This window comes from Columba livia, chromosome 2 (assembly GCF_036013475.1).
Source record: "Columba livia isolate bColLiv1 breed racing homer chromosome 2, bColLiv1.pat.W.v2, whole genome shotgun sequence".
NCBI classification, from domain to species: domain Eukaryota; kingdom Metazoa; phylum Chordata; class Aves; order Columbiformes; family Columbidae; genus Columba; species Columba livia.
The window spans coordinates 57,744,890-57,760,355 of record NC_088603.1 but is presented as its reverse complement, the minus strand read 5'-3'; the positions used below and the strand labels follow the sequence as shown (position 1 = coordinate 57,760,355).

The following is a 15,466-nucleotide window of genomic DNA, read 5'->3' as shown; positions in this document are numbered from 1 at the left end:
TTCACTGTTGCTGATAATTAAGTGTTTACTATCGACAGAGCTTGTAAATTAAATAGAATATTGATATTATTTTTGGCCAACACTTGGCTGATTTAAAGATATATTAGGATGATATTTTCTCCCACACTTGCAAGCATAAGCTGTGTTTCTAGGGAAAAATGAAAAGGGTGATAATTTCCAATTAAGTAGCAACATTGGAAAGGAACACTCGCTATAGTAAGATTCACGGCTGTATAGTTGTTTGTGTTTTTTTTAATTGAACCATTTTGAGAACAAAGAGCAACATTACCATTTGAACCAGACTGTGTCTCAGGGTTTTGCTGGTTTCTTTCACTGGGGATGTGTTCTTAAGCAGACTTTGAGAATAAGCTCAGGTATGTTAAATCTACGGTTTTATTTATTGAATACACAGGTTTCAACTACAAGGAGAAAGTGACCTCAAAGAGGAGGCCAGTGTTTTTATTCAATAAAGATTAAATGGCTTGGCTTATGATCAAGGGATGGCAAAATGCTTCCACATGAGCTGAAATTTAAAAGGGGTTATAAACAGTTAGGAGGTAATTTAAACAAAACAGAGAATCCCTACCTGGTTTCTATGAATTCACTTCTGAACTTCAGACTTTAATATATGCTTAAGTCCAGTGTCTCTTCTTCAAAATGAAAAATATGGACCAAAATGAGAGGAAAAATTTCTTTCATTTTGCCCTTTTAGGGCGATTTATCTTAGTATCACATTGAAATTTAAGGCCTAAAGCAGTAACTCTCTAGCATTTTGATAAAAATCATCTGCAATCTACTGATCATCTTTGTGACTGGAAACTGAAAGAACAAATCTGCTACTAAAAATAGTTTTTAAAGAGTCCAGAAGCTTGCAGATTTTCTTAAAACACTGAGCAGTCCCAAATTTGGGGGCTGAAGTACCAACAAGAGGCTCTACTTTCCTGTTCTGTTTAAGCCTTTCTCCCATTATGATGCCTCAGGGAACTGCCATGATACAGTTTCAGAGGTAGAGGACAGGAGCTGTTTCTGCATCTATACACGAATTTTCTTAGAAAGGTTACCTGAGGCCAGGAGGTGAACAGCATCCTCTCAGTTCCCTTTCCTGTCGCACCTTCTTGTGGAAGAGCATCAAAACTGAGGTTCTGGCATTTTTGCACGTCCCATGGGAGAGCAAACTGGTGAGAGAGATCTGATATTTTACTGATATTACATGGGTTACTAATTCTGTGGCTCTTTAAATAATACCCAAACTTCATATTCCCCAAACAGAGTATTAAATTATGGACTTCCCTTTATTAAAAATCTTATGAAAGGCTGGATTTACTTCCAGTAAATTTATAGCTTTATACTTCCAGTCTTTTTTTTGCTGATATCCCTTGGGTTTTTAGGTCCTCATTAACTTTTCATAAAACTGCCAACTCATGTAGGCATTGGATTGGGTCCTCATGTAGCATGCACACAAAACTTTTGGTTTTGCATCTGTTTTATCTATTTTAGGGATGACTTAGATATGGATCATCTCAGGACTTTGGTGAACAAATGGCATTAGATTTCTCAGCTGTACTGTTGTCTGGAAGGCTGTGTCGTAAGCGCATATCTTCAGGAGAACCTGAAAATTTTCAGTGAAAATTCTCAGCAAAAGGCAGAGGGTGGTGATTTTTTTCCTTATCTCAAAGGGAGGAATACAGGACACCTTGAACACTGATACAGCGTGGTGTTTTTCCCACAAGCACGTTGTGCATGATACCCAGGTCATGTATTTTAAGTTCAGCCTCTGATTCTGTTTGCAGCTTTGCTATGAGGAGAGTTGTCACACAGAGTTTTATTCCCCTTGAGAACATACACTCGGTTTTGTTCAGTAAACTTGATTGCCTCCTTCAAATATTTTTACTCAGAAATTTCATCTTAAGGTTCTCTTATAGCCTCATTAAAGAGACGTTTTGAAATCAATGCACTTGCTTCTTCATCAGTTTTATGAATTGGGAAATTGCTGCTATGCCATCTTCATTCATAACCAGACTGTTTGCCTATAGATGTTGTTTTTCTATTTTCAGGGAGAACAGTATTGGTTCTATATTTGCATTGTGTAAGAGAATTCAGATGAGAAATCCCATTTCGCACTCAGAATTACAGTTTCTAGTCTGGTTTGTAGCTGATTCTGCCTGTCCAAATAAGCTTTCTTCATATCTTATGATTATTTCATATATCATTTCATCAAGGTAACTAAAATATTTAAAATATTATTGCTGCTGATGATTGTTTCTTTTGAAAATATTAGCTCACACTTTCCATGTTATTTTAAGAATGCAAATATAATATTTTGTCCTTCATTATTGTTTTTTCTACTCCTTTTTTTTATTTTTCCAAATATGAATAAAAAAAGAAACATGTTTGACAAAATGATACTGTAGAACTGATCTTTTATGTCTGTATGCTAGCTTATGCTAGCTGACCTTCTTTCTTGCTTATTGGAAGGTTTAGCAAAAGAAAGTGCCTAGCCGAGAATATTACCTCCGTTTTAAATTTATTTTGTGTGGGAAGATTTTGGGGATTAAGATTAGTCTTGATGCAGGTAACTAAAACTCTTCTCCTAAATGGAGAAGTCCTTAGAACTATATTTAGGTGCAAATCCACTGCTTCCTGGAACCATTGTGGTTTAAATTGGTGCAAACGCCAGTGTGTATGTACTTGTAGCTATACCAAATATGAAATAAAGCAGGTAAGATCAAGTCTACTTTACAGCTAATTTTATATTTCCAGTTTCTTGAGGAAACTTCTGCTGCAGGTTACCAAAGCTGAGAGTTAAGGGAGCAGAAAAGATGTGGGGGTCAGTCAGATACAACGGGATGAAACTGTCATAAATGAGCGGTTTCTGCTCCCAATGTTTTAGACAAGTAGTTCCAAGATACTGGCTTAATTTCAGTGTTTTAATGTATTCACTTCATTTGGACTAGTTTCAGAACATGTGCTTCTTTCTCAAATTAAATTGGCTTATGTTACCTCTAAAGAATGCCTCATGAAACCTTTCAGTTTTCTTTTTTTTTTTTTTTAACCATTTTTCTCACACTGTTTACTATTTACTGTTGTGTTACAATGGTTTACTATTATTGTTTGCTTGAAAAATCTATTGAACAGTTTCATCTGTTAAGAGCAGGGGAAATTATATATACACAAGGCTATGTAACATGAACATAGGGTAGCTGTATATTATCAAGACATCAGAAAATACATTATAAAATGCAGTTCCACATGCATTAGGAAATTGTATTGATCATCTTACTTTTTCTTCCTCTGGTTTCTTGTTTGTCCCCCTTTTGATACTAATTTCCAAGCAACTTTTAGACCCCGTTTGTGCTCTTGAATAGTTTAAATAATTTTTCAAGGTGGTGTCAGCGCATGTTTGATAGGTTTAGAAATTTATGCATTGTAATATTCTAGTTGTCTTTTAACAAAATTGGAGTTTCTGACTTTTATGAGTTCTGAAATTTCCTCAGCACACAGAAGTTTTTGTTAGACTATGATATAAAATGATTGTGTGGAAATCTATTCCGGGCTGCTAAGGAATGGTGTGTGTTTTAGTAGCATGAGAATTAATTTATTTTATGCTATTTAAAATAAGTGTGTGATTAATTTTTTGATGAGTTGCAGGCTACTGCAAATCCAATTTAGGCAAACAAAATCTGAAATATAAATGCGTTAGCTGAAAATATTTAATCATAGACATGAATATGAACTTATCATGCTCATTGCTTTCCAGTTGCAGGTTGGCTTGAAATATTAATGCATATTGTTCAGTGGAAGCAGAAGAGACAGTGCCACTGACTCTGGTGGTGATGGGGAACATAGGCTCGCTGGTGGCCGGCAGTAGGAGGAGATGATTTCTCCCTCTTTCCTGTCTTGGTGCAGCTGAGCACCCTTCTGGGTGTACGGCCCCCCTGCCTGCCCCACATCCTGCTCTCTGGGGGTGGGCAGTGGGGACTGTGTGCAACCAGCTACTGCTGGCATTGAATCAACAACGCCACGCCAAAAAAGAGTTTTGTTTTTTTTTCTTTTTACAATCTTGTCCTTTGTACAAATGCATTATTGCTACTAATGTGTTTGGTTTTGTGTTTGTCTGTTCATTTGGTGGGGGGGGGGTGTCAGCTTGCTACTAAAGTTTGCCTGATAACAACACTTGACTTGGCAATTAAATTTGCAGGCAGTTTGTTATTCCACCATGTTTGTAGCTTTTTATCTTCCTTGTGTCAGAAATCAATGTTGCAGTTATGGAAAATATAAATAAAAAGTTGCATTCAAAGCTAGAAGTCAGTGCACTTTACACTGAATTATTAAACAATATAATTTAAAAGCTTCACAAACAAAATTGATGCTAAAGTGTCTCCATTTCACTTGATAATCAGGTAATGGATGCAGAAAAAACCTAGCTGCACGCTTTCAGTTACTTTGCGTTCAATTATATTTTGATGTATGTGTTTGTTTTAAAAATAGGACACTGGTAGACAGGTTGCTGTAAAGTTTTGTTAGTGAGGTGTGTTGTACTTAGGAGGCAATGAAAGGAGATGGGATCTGAAAGGCAGCCTGATGGGATGTATTATGAAGAATGACTGGTGTGCTGTCTGTAGGGGTTCAGTGCTTGAGACTCAGCAGATCCTTCCTCAGTGATTAGGGGTTACGTAGGCGACGTTTGAGTGAGAGATATTGGTTATGGATTGCACGTCACCTGGGGAAGAGCCGCAGTTCCAAACAAGCTCCAGGGCACCTGCACGTCAGTCTGCAAACCATGTTCATCACAGCTCGTGAATCTCTGGGCCGCTCTGGGAGTCAGAGGCCAGCTGTCAGGAAGATGCAAGTATACAATTATAGAAAGCTTGGATTCCTTCTCCAAGATTTGAGGCAAAATTAGGATCTTGTGGGAAACTGCAGCGGGTCTGTGGCGTCCTTGACAGAAAGTACGGGAATAGAGATCAGCCTTGACGATATTAAGGTTTACCCCTGAGAAGGGTGGGAGTAAAGGAGTATCCGGAGATATGGAGTTGTACCGGTGAGAGAGAAGAGATGTACCCGTGAGAGGGCAGGGAATAGAGGAATAACATGGATGATAGCAAAATTAGCCAATGAGATGTTAGTGCTGTAACTTGTAACCAATAGCGAAAAGACAAATGAACTGGTAGAATTGTATAAAAATGCACTTGTAGCAATAAATGGCATCTACTACTTTCATCCTGGAAGAACTTGGTCCATGTCGCTTGTCTGTCTCAACCGCAACAGGATCTCCCAGCTGTCTTTCAGCAGCTTGTTTGATTTGTGAGGATCTTTGATTTGTTAAATTTTTCTTTAAAGACATTCAAAACTTTTTTTTTTTTTTAATTGGTATATACCCTAGTCAGTGTTTTTGACTGTTACCCGGTAATAATAGATGTACGCTCAGGGCAAAAATAAAAGCTGATTACATGTTACACTATTGCTTTAGTGGTCATTTTTCCCACAGAGAGCAAAAAAAGGAGGACATGAAAAAAATAAAGGTGATTTATTCTTCCTGATTTCTCCCACAGCGGCATCAAGCCATGCAGGCTTCTCATGAAAAGGTCACTTGCATTTTAGTGGAAATGATGTCAGCAAGTACTTTGTTTCACGTTTCGGTTCCTTCCTCTTGGTTTTATCTGTGACACAGCACGTGGCTGCTCCTGCTTTTGGAGCCTCTGACAGTGATGGGCGTAAGGCAGCACAGCGAGTACCGGAGCGCCTGGGTTTGACAGAATGGGAGAAGAATGACAGGAAAAAGAAGAGAGAATCGTATCCTAAGTGAGGGTTGTAGGAATATTAAATCTAGCACCTGACAAGAGATTACTCCAAACCCAACAGCCTTGAATATGAATCATTGTAATGAACTCTCTGTGGAAGTGTACCCGAAGACAGTCCAGAAACTCAGTCTAGTGAAAACGCAGTCCCTCTTCTGCCTCTGACAGAGCATTATTCCTAGTATATATACTGATACTCAGGGAATTTTTGCTTGCGGTTGTCTTTTTTGGTACTTAATTTGTTTTTAAAAGGGTCCATCTATTCTTTTATTCCTTTTCTTTTTCCCAAAGTGAGCATTAAGATTTTAATTTTTTTTTTTTTTGTTCTTAAAGTAAGGCTTTGTGTTGGTAATTATATATAACTTAGTTTTTGGTGAAAGTTCAGGCGATGTTTTTTTCTGTGAGAGAAACACTTTAATTTTCCTTGTGTTTAATTTCTGTGTGAACTTTTTAGGAAGATGTGTTATCTCTGTGGCTCTTGCTCGATATTGAATCAATGCGTTGAGAAAAGAATAGAGCTTCCTAATTCGTCAGCACATTGGCTCCTTCCTTGTATTCTCATATTTAATTGCTTAATGAATCCTGCCTCTGCTTAGCTGAGATGTGTATGACATTTACATCTCCAAGCAGAGTGATTAAAGAAGTGCTGCAGTTTTGGAGAAAACATGTAATTACCTTACTAGATGTACAGTAGTTTTTCATCAGAGATCCATAATCAAGCCCATATAGAAGCAGGCTACTAGCTCTGGTGTTGATGACTATTTTACTTAAGGACTACTGGGCTTTTATGTTCGTTATGTGATACAGATGTTATAGAAGTCAGGTATGAGATACTTTTAGTTGATGGACCTTTCTTGGGTACACAGACAATTAAAGAATAGCAGCCATTGTTATTTTTGCAGCATTTGTACAACTAAAACTTGTTCCTGTGCTGGAAGTATGCATGCACAATTGCAAATCACCATGGGCAGAAAAAAAAAGAGCAAAAAAAGATGAATTTCGGGTGAAATTCCTAAGAATGGTTTCAATCCCAGAAAGTGCTGAGTACCTACCAAAGGCTGATGGCTCTTTGCTGCTGCTGATTGCGGCAGCATGAATACACACCTATAAAAACCGTTTAGAAAGCACTTGTCTATCTCTTGAATTTCATTTGGAATCCTGAGAACAGGTGACATTCTCCATCATGCTTGTTTAAAGCCCTGTGTACTGATGCAAATGTAAAATACCAGTGATAAGAGCTAAGCCTTTTCAGTTTCATATAAATTAAGGGTAGACCTATTTAAAATAGTTAAAAAGCTTCTTAGCAAGACCAGTGTCCAACAGTTAAGCAAAGGACTATTACAGACTGACAGATTTGTTAAACACAGCTGCAGATGGACCGGGAGAGAGATCTGCAGTGCACTATATTTGGTATATTGTAGCAGTTGCAAAGTCTTGGTAATGCAGGTAGAAACACATGGGTGGGATGGAATTGTTTGAGATGCAAATATATCCCCTAGATAGCAATCTGCAGACACACGAAGCCATGGATTTGTTAAACATGTTTTTGCAGTTTCTGCAGGACAAAGGAGAAAAAGAGAAAGCACATAAATACAGATTATGTATTTTGTTGCTAGTAACTGGCACTTTTTATTAATGCTGAGACAAAAATATGTTAGCCAAACGTATCAAGCAAACGAAGCAATTCTCTGCCTATCTACCATATATTATCACTTATGCATTACTACCAGTACTCCAAGTCATTAATTAAACAGGGTTCTCTTATGTGTAGATTATTCTGGCAGGTTAATTATGGTTACCAGGTTACTGAATCAATAAATGAATGAGGGAAACAGATTGCATACCTAGAAGAAGTTGTGTAAAATTTAGAAAAGGAACAGAGGGAATATACTAAGGCAGTTTTAGGGGAGATGTCATAAATTTGAATTTAGTCAAAAACATGGATTAATTTCAAGATCAGTTTGAAAAAGGAAAAAAAAAATTAAATGCTAATTGCAAGAAATAATAGAATGAGAATAATAATAGGAATAATAAAGTTATCCTTTTCTTCCCCAGGTGTCAGTACTGTATATAAATGTATTCCCTTTTTGTACCCTCATCTTACTCAGTCTGCAAGAGTTACATCTGTTCTGTACAGTCTTTTCCCCAGCCTGAATTTGCAGGGCTTAAAGGTGTGATAAAATACTTGCATTTTTTCTGCAAAAACCTTCACGACTAGTTAACTCAGAGACACGACCTTCCTTTTTGTGTTTGATATCCTGTTCATATCTTGTCTCACAGTCATGGGAAGTTGCCTTTACCAAAACAGCAAATATAAGTATTTAAATAGTTTCTATTTTTTTTTGTTGTTGCATTAGAATAATTTTTGCAGCAGCGTTTTCGCTAGTAGCCCTAACAGTGCCCTCTCAGCTTCAGTCAGTAAAGGGAAATATTTCACTGTTTCCTAGCAGATAATACACCATTTAAAATGAAGGATCTCACTTAGAAAGACTTTGGTTGCTTCATTCATGTTGCCTATAAGAAAATCTTCAAGAGTAATGGGCTCATAATATGCTCTTGACATAACTCTTCCTCAGCATAGGTGGAACTGAAAGGTATTTACCCTTACCATAATTTCAAATGCTACTGGATTGAACGTTTGCTGTACCCAGTAATTTGAGTAGCAGTTGTTGTCAGTGGCATTGAGTCCCTTCTTCTGTACTCTCCCACAAAGCAGCACAATGAAACAGTTGTTTTTTTGGTTATGTCTCCATTCCCTGTTTCATTGAATGACACTGGAGTTACATCAGAAAGGAATCTGACAGATAGAGGATGTGGTAATTTGACAGACGGAGCTATTTCTGAGAAGTGGAGCTTAACACAGAATATGGAGGTTGGAAAGGTTGTGATTTGTGGTAACGCCAAGGAGTGCAGATTTGCATACTGAGATAGTGCTGCCATGTGATTGAGCCCTTGTGCTCTTAGTGTCATCTCTGCTGATAACAAAAGCACGAAACGGCACCTTGAGGCTCTCCAGCTGAGCAGGGTGGCCAGGGGTCTTCTCTGCTTCCACTTGTGCTGGTTGAAAAAGCTATTGCTCCCAATTGCTCAGTTCACAGAGGCAGGATTAACTAAAAGACTTTAGATAAGGTCTTTACTGACTTATTTCTTTCTGATATACATAAGCTAGACAGTATTTCCATGTTCAGCGTACCTGGCCAATTTGAGGGGTCTCCAATAATGGGGTAGTAACATTTGAGTCAGAAGGTGTGTGCAGAACCACCTGTGTTATGGCTGACCAGTTCAATTACTCTTCTCTCTACCATTCATTTGGTTGTCCTGGAAGAAAACTTGTCTTTGGCCCAGGTGTGACCATTATCACTTCATACCTCTGTGTCACTTTTCACCTTTTTGTTGGTTTGTTTGTTTTTGTTTGGGGTTTGGTTGGTTGGTTTTAATCTATTTAAAATGTAAACTTATTGGAAGCAGGTCTCTGTGTTTCCTCAATGCCAAGCAAAACAAAGCACTGATCTTGTTCAGGTCCTTCAGTTTCTGCTGAAATAATTAATGAGGTATTGTGGGAGCTGTTGTGAAGTACCTAGAGACTGCTAGATTTGCCTACACATTTGCTGTGCCTCACTTTGGCCAAATTGTTGTTTGTAAAGCAATTTTGCCTCTAATATAAAAGGCACTGTATAAAATAAATTCCTATTATCTTTTCATAGGGAATTTTTTATCTGATTTGTAAGCTTAGAATTGCTGACTATCTCCTTAAACACTTCCAGATAATAATGATACATGTTCTTCCAGCTAATATATATAATTACTTTTTATCAAGTAAGGCTTGGGTCATAGCTGTAGAAATAATATGATATACTGGCCTTCAGCCAATCAGTTAATTACCTGGTAGCTACTTAAAGCACCTGGGGCTTTGGTTCATTCTGGTGTACGTTATTAACTTGCTGGTAAAGGAACAGTAGCTCATAAATAGTTTCTCTAAATAACTTTACAATGCTACCCAAGTCTATTTTTTTTAAATTGTTAAGACTGTATATGTGGGGGACAGCTTTAAATTGCAGTTATGTAAGGAAACTATTTTGATTTGAGGTAGCAAATAGTAGCCCCATATCCATGTGAACAGCCTGCAGGTGTCATAGACCTGTTACTCGGGCACCTTCCTGTCTTTGGTACAATCTCAGTAGTTTTACATGTACTAGACTGAAAACTGATTTGTTTTCTAATATTTTGTTTTGGCTTTTTGTTTTGTTTTGGTTTTTTTTTTTTTTTGGTCATGTGCTTTTAAAGTGACAAGATCACATTAACAGATCTTAGGCCAGGCTTCACTTGTATTAAGTCCATTGAGATAATTTACAGTAGTTAAGGCTCTGGCAGTTTTAAAGTAGTTGAGACAGATGAGAGACTCTTTCATCTTTCTTTTTCTGTGTCTTATCCCTTCTTTTTTTCCCCAGAAGTCATAAGCTGCTTATTTGTCTGAAATGTGAGAGAATAGATGTAAAAATCACTGTTCTCAGAAAGAAAAAGCTGCAGCTGTCTTCAGCCTGAGAAGCACCCTTTAGACAGGGTCTGTAACCAAAGTTAGAAAATGTTTTTTTCTGCAGCATTCTTACAGTTTTGGTTATAAAGAGTGTCTGAACTGATGAATGGCTTTTGTAGAGAGAAAGGATTCTGTAGTTGCTTAGATCTGAGGCCTTCCTTAGGTGCCTTATATCTGCTAAATAAACTGATAGCCTGAATAGCTACTTTAAGGACAGGTATTACACACTCTTCTTGCAATGGACCATTACTAAGTTCTGTGAGAGCTGAACTCCTTGCGAGAAGTTAATATGCCCAGATGAAAGTAATTACATTAAATCTAGTTTCAGCTGTAACCTCAAGTGTAAGTGGCTGTCCAGTTACCATAATTTAGAAATTATCGTAGCTAATACAATTTGTCAGGATCGAATCTGCTTGACCTTGGCTTGTTAGTATTAGTTTGGATGGTGTCTGGAAGATGAGGGTGAAGTCAGGTAAGGAGACAGAGCAGAGCATGGTTTGTGCAAGAAGGCTGAGAAAGGTAGTGCTTACCATAGAAGGTACTGTAATACTATGGACAAGAGAAAAGAGAGGTCACTGGAGAAAGAGCAGTGCTAGAAAAAATACTGAGGAGCTCCATGTCAGTTTTCCTGCCCTACCCATTCTTGTAGCCTGCTGGAAAAAAAGCTGCTGTACCCAAAGCTACCTGTGATGAACTGGTAATTTTTGTGCTGCCTTGCTTTCTTCTGTTTTTTCCAAAAAGCCTCAACCAAGGTTGCATGGTGCTTTGTGGTGGATATATTTGTACAGAATATTCCCTGTTGTGGGTGTTCAGCAAACAAATAAGAAAGAATGGCTTAAAGATGAGAGCAGATACAGAGATGAAATTTGTTGTCTCTGTTTGTATAGGCTGGCTAGGTTGATGGATAAGCTAGGGATGGGTGAATTGCCCACCTAATGAGAGCCAAAAGGAAAAATGTACGTTTGTATCACTAAGGATAGGTGGTTCTGACTGAGAAAGGAACAGCAAAGCAAAGTGGTTTTAGCTGAAGAGTGGATTCTCAGCAGCATTAAGTGCCTGATCCCATAGTATATACCTTTATTTTCCAAAACATGGGTAGGCTGTTCCTTTTCTTTGTCTCTCTTTTTTCCCATTTCCCTCCTCCCCCTCAGTCCTCTGGCTTTCAGCCCTCTCAGGTCTACCAGTCGGTCTCTCTTCGCCTGCAGACCTGGAAGGAACGTTCTGCTCTAGTGTAGAAGCAACAGCTTCTTCTATCTCGTGTGCTGTGGTTATCTGACTTGGGCATCTCAGAGCAAAACTGATAGACTGCTAAGACAAGATCGTAATTTTCAATCTTGAATAGCTTATCATCTTTTAAAAAAATCTCATTAAAGAACTGTGTGTTGGTTAAATGATGATTAATAGGGATGCCTATGAATATAATACACCAATCTATTTCTGATTTTGTAATAATAGTATTAGACTTTTCTCTCTTTCCTGACTTAAGTCTATATAAACAAAGGTATCACAAGAGAACAGCATGTCCGTGCTTGTTTAAATCAATTGGAATTAGTGGCACGTGTCCTTTATAGTCCCCAAGTTATGTGGAAACACTGAAAATTATTGTAGCTTTGCTCCTTTTGTACTAAGATAGTTCAAGATTTATAGCTGAGACCTAATCCACTTGCTTTATATCGGGTGATTCAAACAGTCTGTGGAGCAGTGTAGGAACTGTAGTAGACTTATCATTTTTGTGTCATAGGAGGGGAAAAAAAGAGAAAACAAGTATTGTCATACCTAACTATTTTTTTCACCCCAGTTTTTATGCAGGTCATTATAGAGCCACCATTGTGAACTCTTTGCTTGGGTGAGAAGGTGTCATGGTTTAACCTGAGCTAGAAATACAACCATGATAGCCGCTCACTCACCCCCACCCTACCCCCCCAATAGGTGAGAGAATCAAAAGGGAAGGGAGAAACTTGGATTGAGATAAACACAGTTTAATAAAATAACAAAATACTAATACACTACTAGTAAACACATATGTATAAAATAGAAATAAAAGATGCTCAGGGCAATTCCTCACAAGCTCTGTCCACAACTGAACAGCCAGTCCCAGCAAGCAGCACATGATCCCAAAGCTGATACCAGAGAGAGAAAAGAGAGGAAAAAAGCAGAAAAGCCCAGAGGCATCTGCTAAATGTCCTGACCAAAACTCCCCTGGCTGCACCCCAGAGCAAGCAAGAGTGGGGAAAAGTGGAAGAGCCAACCAGAAGGCCCTGACTCCTTACATAATTAGAATGATGCTAATGGGATGAAGTACTCTCATTGATCAATCTGGATGTCAGTCAAGCTCTGTCCCATCTCTTCCCCCCCTTCCTCAATGCCTCACACCTGTGGGCAGAGCTCAGAGTATCCTTGGCTCTCAGACCAGAGCAATTAAAAACATTAGCTCTGTGCTGAGGTGTTATCTGCTTGTTCTCAAACTAAGTCCAAATAATGAGTGTGCTAGCTATGAAAAAGAAAGGTTTCTAACTGCATGAAGAAAATCAACCCATTTTCAGTCAAACCAGCACAGAAGTTTGTTAGGTTTAAAGTTCAAGTTCTCATTTGTTCAGGCAAGTACCTGCCCATACATGGAGGATAGGCCCTTTTCAGGTTTTGAGTACTTATCCTCCATAAGCTGACTGGGCATTAGGTTAGGATAGATAGAAATAAGCCATTTGGAAAGTACAGGGGCACAGTCAGATGAAGATTGACACTAGTTTGATAAAACCGGTTCAAATGTCTATTTAGAGAAACAGGGGAAGTAGTCAAGTACAGGAAGCTAAAAGCCATATGAGGTCTTAAGTTTATTCTCTACACTGCAATGAACAAATGAGTTTACACAGAAATGTCATTAATGGAATAACTGGTTGTGGTTTTTTGTTTATAATACCAATATACCGATGATCTTTCTCTTTACATGCAGCTGCACTGAGAGCTTGTGCTGATGGTGGTGCCAATCGTCTCTATCACATCACAGAAGGAAGCCAGGACAGGTATGTTAACAATATACTTGAAGTCGTTGAAGTAATCTCTTCTCAGTGAAAGTGAAATATTGAGGAACAGGGTCTGTTTAGTTAGTGAAGTAGCTGCCTGCTCTGTACATGGTGCTTTAACAAGCTACAGCAGGTAGTGTTAACATAAATATTTTCTCCGTGTTATCTTTAATTTTTATTCCCAGCTACAATTTTAAAAAACACATGGGTAGCCTGAAATACCTTTTTTCCTTAAGCCCACTGATCTTTTTTCCTCTTGAAAGCTCTGCTTTCAGTCTGTCTTATTTTATGCATCTATCAGAGCTAGGCCTTTGATGGAGCCTCTGAAAGAGCTTGCTGTGCCCCTAGCAAGGGTTGACTAGAGGAACATCTGGTGCCTCTCACCAGGAGCTGAAACAAAGCATGTCCTCTTCATTAATCTTGTGAGGCCTTAGAGGAAATCTGTTTACTTTGTGAAGTGAGATGGGTAATAAAATAGGAAATCTACTTTTCTTTTTGAATTCTTTCTAAATTAGCGTCGGGGCATCAAATGTGGTGAAAGGCTAGTACAGAGGTGATCTATGAACATATATGCTAGGTGAGAAAATATGACCAAAAGAAGAACCTGTTCTTGTTTTCTATAATGGCATTAAAATTGTAAAATATCCCAGGTTTCTTCCCCAGAAGTGTTGAGCTGGAGTTGTGATGCAAAATACTAAATTCAAGTGCTTTCTCATTTTTTTAGTGGAACCATGGAATGCTGAAGTTACTAAGGGTCCTTTTTGCCTGTCTTTAGGATTTTCAGTTGTTTTGAGCAAGAATTCATAAATAAATAGTTTAATAAATGCAAATAAATTAATCAAGCTGACTCTCAGGGCAAAGGAATGAGACAGATGTTCGGTAGAACTTACAAACTTCTGACAATTTTGTTCATACAGCAAAAGCTGACATATATTTTGTGTTTCATCTCACAGCAAGAGATGCCATGACAGAGGCTGGGGAAAGCATGGTTTCCTCCTGTCCTTCAGAATAAAGACTACAGTTGGAGAGGAAGACTGTAGTCTTAAAGTAAAAGTTAACTTAAAATTTCTTCTTTGTTCGCTGTGAGAGGTTTGATGGCTGAGATCTACAACTGCTAAAACTGAGACTGGAATCTTCCAAGCACTACTGAGTGTTGCTGGAGTATTCCTTCTGTAATTTTCCATTTCTCTTCTCCTAGAAGTTGCTTAGAGAGCCATACACAACTTAATCTTGAATTCAAACAGAAATCTGACTTGCAGCAAACACTTCTCTTTGATAGTGGTGATGCTTTCCAAAGAACAACATTTAATAGCTTTCATTTTATCTTCTTCTGTAACCTGTTCATCTCTTCTGTGCATCTTTATGTTTGTATTAAATAAATATAATTCAGGGGAAAATGGATGATTATACCTTGGCTGAATAGTTCTTTCAGTCTTACATACTTGGCCCTTGGTGTATTCTTTTTCCCTGTCTGTCTTCTTCTCATCTTAATTGCTTTGGGTAGATATATTTTACCTTCAAAGTGATTCTTTTGAAACAAAAAAAAGACCTGCATAATTTTGATTTTTTGTCTTTAAAGAAATCATTCTGCTGGAAGGAATATTCATTTACTTCTCTGAAGTATTTTCCCTTATATTCCCTGTCCAGTGTTATTAAAGAGCTGTCTAGTCAGTCTACTGACATGCTAATTAATTTTTTAAATGCTGTCTTAACCTTCGGTTTAAAACTCTATTTTATTCAAAGTCCTGATACCTAATTGTGTTGTATCAAAACCTAAAACCTATAGCCCTTCAATTCTAGAGAGATTATTATATCCAAGAGATACAAATAAAGAATAAAGAACTTGATTGATATTTTGGGCTTGATACTCAGTGACACTGAAGTTTATGAAGAATCTTTTAGAATTGGAATAAATTATAACATTCTGGGGAAAAGCTTGCAATATAGGACAATGACAGCGTTGTCTTTCTTTAGAACTAAGTTAAGTAGTTGTTGCTATTTTGAAGAGTCCATTTCCAAATTCTAGAAAAATGTAAGGCTAGAAGTGATCCATCCTTCTTTCCCTTTGCTTTAAAGTGAAGACAAACCTATCTTTTCCATTCCTGGTGCATACC

The 15,466-nt window shown here is 37.8% G+C and overlaps 1 protein-coding gene across 8 annotated transcripts in view; it reads left to right on the top strand.

The window, feature by feature from the left end:
• Positions 1 to 15,466, top strand: part of TPK1 (thiamin pyrophosphokinase 1) — a 309,285-nt gene that overhangs the window by 103,688 nt on the left and 190,131 nt on the right. For 7 of the 8 annotated variants that reach the window (XR_010470211.1, XR_010470210.1, XM_065052108.1 and 4 more), the window contains one exon: positions 13,283 to 13,352. Coding sequence is in view for 5 of the 8 variants with exons in the window: in XM_065052108.1 (XP_064908180.1) it covers positions 13,283 to 13,352 (70 nt within the window). In the remaining 3 variants the exon portion in view is untranslated. Of the gene's footprint in view, positions 1 to 13,282; positions 13,353 to 15,466 lie in introns of those variants that run through there. The other variant, XM_065052113.1, reaches the window with a different exon arrangement.